At 39.9% G+C, this 5205-nt stretch overlaps 1 protein-coding gene across 1 annotated transcript in view; it reads right to left on the bottom strand.

Annotated features, from left to right (window-relative positions):
* Positions 1-291: 291 nt before the first annotated feature.
* sntb1 (syntrophin, basic 1) overlaps positions 292-5205 on the bottom strand; it is a 46961-nt gene continuing 42047 nt past the window's right edge. Inside the window, exon 8 of the mRNA XM_005934961.3 lies at positions 292-3114. Within this exon, the coding sequence (XP_005935023.1) occupies positions 3022-3114 (93 nt within the window). The 3' untranslated portion in view covers positions 292-3021. The remainder of the gene's footprint in view (positions 3115-5205) is intronic.

The raw sequence follows: 5205 nt of genomic DNA, 5'->3' as shown, positions 1-5205 counted from the left end.
TTAGTACGCTGCTATTCATCCCAACTCTCTGTTAAAGTAAAACTTGGTTTTCGCTGCACTGCAGAGAAAATATTTACAGGTAGCGTTGTGCTCAGCTTGAGCCCGAAGCTGAAGGAAGAGACAATTCGAGTGCTCCATCATAACATCATAAATAAAAATGAGCTGAAAGCCAATATTATCAACAGATTTAATTTACATTTTAACATGGCAGTAGTGTTGATTGGTCCTCAGTGTTAATGAGCAACGAGTAAATCACAAAGGAAGACAATGAAAACAAACTCATCATGTCACTGTTGTTAAATACATGATTTATGTGCACAGTTTGAATTAAAAACTAAGCTTTTCATTGTGAGTGACAGTACAGTAGCTGCCGAAGGCATCGGAGTATTCTACGTATCAAAGCATCCTTTAGTCAAAGAGCATCTCGCTGTTTGGCATTATCAGTAAGTGCTGGATTATCGAGGTGTTACACTGTCTCTTTTACTATCAGTACAACAAAGATTTCTTCTACAGTGTAGTAAGATTACAATCACAGTGTGTGTGTGTGTGTGTGTGTGTGTGTGTGTGTGTGTGTGTGTGTGTGTGTAAATGACCACTGGGAATATTTCAGTGTGTTTATAATATAAAGAACGCAAACACAAAAATACCACTTTTAACAGCCATCATAGAAGTCACACTATTTCATGCTCACCCTGTGATCTCTGATTCACTTCTTTTATAATTCAAATATTTACTTTCTTCAGATGTTTAAAGGCACGAGAAAAGAGCCGGCAGCCAGCCTGTCAGAGACAGAGCGGCATACAGAGTTGATCTGCTGCGTGACATCTAAAAGAATAATGAGCTGCGTGGCGGCTACAGGACTAAAGCAGGATTGAAGACCACGATAGCCAACTTGTTTTGGTTTTTCTCACAAATAATACAGGAAGTTTGGGGCAATATTTCATCGAACTTTAAGTTTCAGTACAAATACTGAGAATCACTTGAATTATACATGGCAGGTATTTTCGTGATCGGGTTGCAGTTTGTAAGCAGTTTGTGATGTAGAGAGAGGTGTGCTGGGAAATTGTCAGCCCTGGAATTAAGACAAGAGGAGCAAAACAGCATCATCACGTCTGATCGGACTGGATACTCTTAGTGAGATTGTTTGAAATGATGAGAGGTATGCTGACTCAGTTTGTTAAAAAGATTTAAACGAGAAGGCTCACTCAGTCATCTAAACATAAGGCCACAGACCACAGCTTAGAGTGGAAAGAGGAAACAGCTACACTGGGTCTGTCCAAAGGTTCTAGAGCTGAATTATTAACACGTCATGTGTTTATTGTGTGAAAACATCAAGTTATTGTTTTACAGAGTTTGCTGTTATTAGTCGAGTTCTTAGCTGCAGTCTTTTTTAGACTAAATCCCCTTTACCACAAGGTCAATTTAGCAACTGGTAACATTTTCTCCAATGGCATTTTGTGGAAAAATATTTTTCCCTCAGAATAGGTTACAAATAAACTTTATTATGTAAGTTTAAGATTAACTGTTTTCAGGCAAAGTCTTTATTTTTCGACCAAGTTAGCCTCACTCTGTCCAAAGATAACAAAATCAACTTACTAGTAGAGTAAAGATTAAATGGGGAAGACAAAGCCAGACTAGCTGTTCATGCTGTGCTGGAATACTACTCGGAAAATTCACGCAAAAACGTCTCACATAAATCCAAGAAAACTGCTCAAATAATGGTATCCTACTTTCTAAGTTACTAACATGAAGAAGAGGATGGCAGACGAAAGTAAACATTTAGCTATTGGTAAGAAACCTGTGGTTAGTAGTGCAAATTCATGCATTAAACATTATCTTTGGGGTGTCATGCTGTTTCCACATTCTGACTTTTAGTTTGTATTTCTGAGCGAGGTCATCGGTGTGCGTTGGACAGCACTGTACTGAAAGGTACCAACCCACGGGCACACGTGAAGGGCTCAAAAAGGTAGAGAAGCTGAAAATGCGACTTCATAAGAGGTCACAGTTCTGGCAGAGCTTTTGGATTTAAATGCGTTAGTAGTTCCTAATAAAGTGGTCACAAGTGCTTATAGCAGTCATCTCTCAGCAAGAGCATCAACGAGCATATTTACCTAAAAGATTAAACTGCTGCTTTAAATTATCTGCTCAAAATAGATTTTCCAAAATACTCTACATGTCTTATTTAGCTGTAGTTCTGTCAGGGATAATTTAATCAAACGCATCCCTACGCCCTGAACGTAAAACTCCATGCATGTAACGCTAATTTAACTGTCAGATCGCTGTCAGCTCAAATACTGGGCCACCAGCTTATTGTGTGCGGTGTGTTAAAAGAATACAGTGACATTTTGAATCTGAATGAGCTGTCACACTGTGGGAATCCGAGCCGCGGACTGTGGCGACGAGCTCCGATGATGAATGCCGACACTGCTAGCGAGACATCTCAGGGGACGCTAATAAAGACAAATGCGCAAAGTTTTTCCACAGTGTGTCAAGTGTTTGTGGAAGAAAAATGACAAGTGAAATTCAGAATGTCCTTTCAGAGCTAATGGTAAATAAATTATTTAATTGGTAAATGGAAGGCAGTTTGCCTGGTATTTTGATTGAATGGAAAGTGAATTCATCCCAGGCCTGCTACACGTGGACAATCCTTCCAAATCCGAACGTGACAGCAATGCCCGATATTCTCCATTCATATGTCCTTATGTCATCCTTCTGTATCTAGGCCAGTCTGAACTTTCCTCCGTGTTTCTTCAATCAACATTTCAGTCCATGCAGCCATTACAGAGAGTCTGTTAAGAGCACATTTTCACTTTGATCTCTTTCTTAATTTTTTTTCTTAAACATAGAGTTGGAGAATCCATACAGAGTTTGATTTCCAGATAGAGGCTACATTCGCTCAGCTCGGGTTTCCGACTGAAGGAGTTTGAGGTGGTTTAACTGCATGCAGGCTGCAGATAGGCGGACAGACAAGGTGGAGTTCTGCTTTCAAAGAAGTTTACATGTCCCTTTGTGGAGACGCCATCAAGCTACCAGACCCAGGCGGGAGATCTTAGCAGAGAGGAAAGAGTGGAGGATGAAGACGATCGGCTTTGGACACGAGTGGAGGTCCAATTGCTATAAAAGGAAAAGAAAAACAACAGGATTAAAAATTAAAAAAACACAGCTGGGATACAAATGAGAAACAATAATCTATGTATATTTAAAAAAAAAACAAACAGAAAATGAATCTGCAAAGCACTTAAAACCAAAAGAAATACACTCAAAACTAACGGCACACAAATGGTTCTCCATGTGGCAAGTATTAGACGGCCCTAGCTGGTGCCAAGCACACACAAGTATGCACGCAAACACCACATCACTATGAACAAAGCTCTCTCATAGCCTGAATCAACAGTGGGTGATTTCACCGGTACTGTGACTCATATCCTGTTCCTGAGGTCAGTGGGGAGATTTAACCTAGAAATTCACACTAAAACTACTGTTTAGATGGTTAACTGTAACACTGCAGAAACAAGTGAAGCCAGAGCAGATCTACATGTAGCTACACTGTGATTGGACCATAAAGCTTGGCTTGATATTACACGCTTTCTGTATGTGCATCTGTGACAAAATTAGACAAGTTTAGATCCTGCTAAATTTACAGTACAGTACATACTGTGTGGGGGAAAAAAAGACTCCTAGCTATCTCCTTTTTCAAACGATGAGCTAATGAGCCATCAGCCACATCCGCAAATGTCTTGGGATTCCTCTTATAAAGCCTATAGCTGTGCTGGGATTTCAGAAACTCTATAGACACTAAAGCTGTTTCTGCTAAGGTAGCCAGCAGTGGGTTTTGATTCAAAGCGCCAAAGTCTTTGCTTATTTGCCATCAGCTTAAACGGAGCAGTCAAACGCTAGTGTATCCGACAGAAGTTCTACACAGAGCTGTATGTGGACTGTCACAGCAGATCGAGGCGTTGACATAAACATCCATTTCCAATTTCTAAATCCCATAAGCCTGGGGAGTCTATATTGTTTCACCATCACTCTCTCTTCCAGCATACAGTAAATGACACGGCTTTATGAGTGATGCAAAGGCAATGTTGTTGCTCTGGGTAAACACTTTGTTTAAGGGCTGGGCAAAGGTACTCTACAGGCACATTAATAGTCACATAAAATCCAACCTAAACCACACTGATGCACACATTGGCTTGGGTTTGCACTCGGCTGGTTTCTGGTCCTGAATTACTCGAGGTTGGCCTCTGAAACATGAGCCACCTGGACATCTAATCAGTGAACTGCTGGGTGGTGTAAAACAGATTAAAACTCTTACAGTAAGTGACGGGCTATTTTTAAGGAAAACTTGTCTGTAATTTACTTTCTGCTGTACCACATTCCTTCTTCCTGTTGCGCTTGCTTCTAGCGCAGTTTGTGTTCCTTAATTCCCAGAAGGCCTTGCGAAAGCCCCTGAGAGTGGGAATGAACCTATTCTGTTTACTGTGAGGTGTGTGTAACCACACCCATTTAAGCCTGATGCTTTTTACTCACCAGTATTTCTAAACGCTGACATAATTAAACTTAAACACTTTTTAGGACATAGTGTCTTTTAAAATGTGAATTACTGGAAAATCAAGCTGTAACTGAACCCTTTGGATTCAAGGAATCCACGGCAACTTCCTCGGGAAGATCCGAGTCAGCATTTTGGCCCGTGCCTTACCCACCTGTCAATAAAACAAGGTTTTTACAAATCTCTTCACTAAAATAAACACCACCTCTGAATCATGGTTAGAAATGTAACAGGTATGGTTTATAGTCAGGAAAATGTAAGAAATTATGTGTCATAATGTGTGTTTGTTTAAAGTTGATTTTGAACAGGCCTGGGAAACATCTGCAGAAACATCTGGGCTACTAAAGTAACTCCTCCTTTCAGTGACACTTTGTGGCTGCTGCACGTTTGACTTTCACAGCCTTAGAAACTCAAACTCATTCTTTTTATTAGATTGTGCTGACTCCAAGAACAAGACTTTATAGAAGTGCCGTTATGATGTCTTTCAATTAAACTATGGTGTAGCTGAAAAACAAACAAAAAACCCTCACAAAAAACACAATCACTGCTATCAGTGTTCACCTCTTAGAAGAAACCGATTCTTATGCATGAACATATTTTGTTACAGTTTGTGTGTCTAAATGTGAAGTTAAAAATACAAAAAATGAACCAAAGGAAAA

Source organism: Haplochromis burtoni, unplaced genomic scaffold (genome assembly GCF_018398535.1).
Source record: "Haplochromis burtoni strain Fernald_Lab_line unplaced genomic scaffold, NCSU_Asbu1 Contig_142, whole genome shotgun sequence".
In the NCBI taxonomy this organism is placed as follows: Eukaryota; Metazoa; Chordata; class Actinopteri; order Cichliformes; family Cichlidae; genus Haplochromis; species Haplochromis burtoni.
Note: the sequence above shows the minus strand (reverse complement) of the source record. Positions and strands in the feature narration are given on the sequence as shown.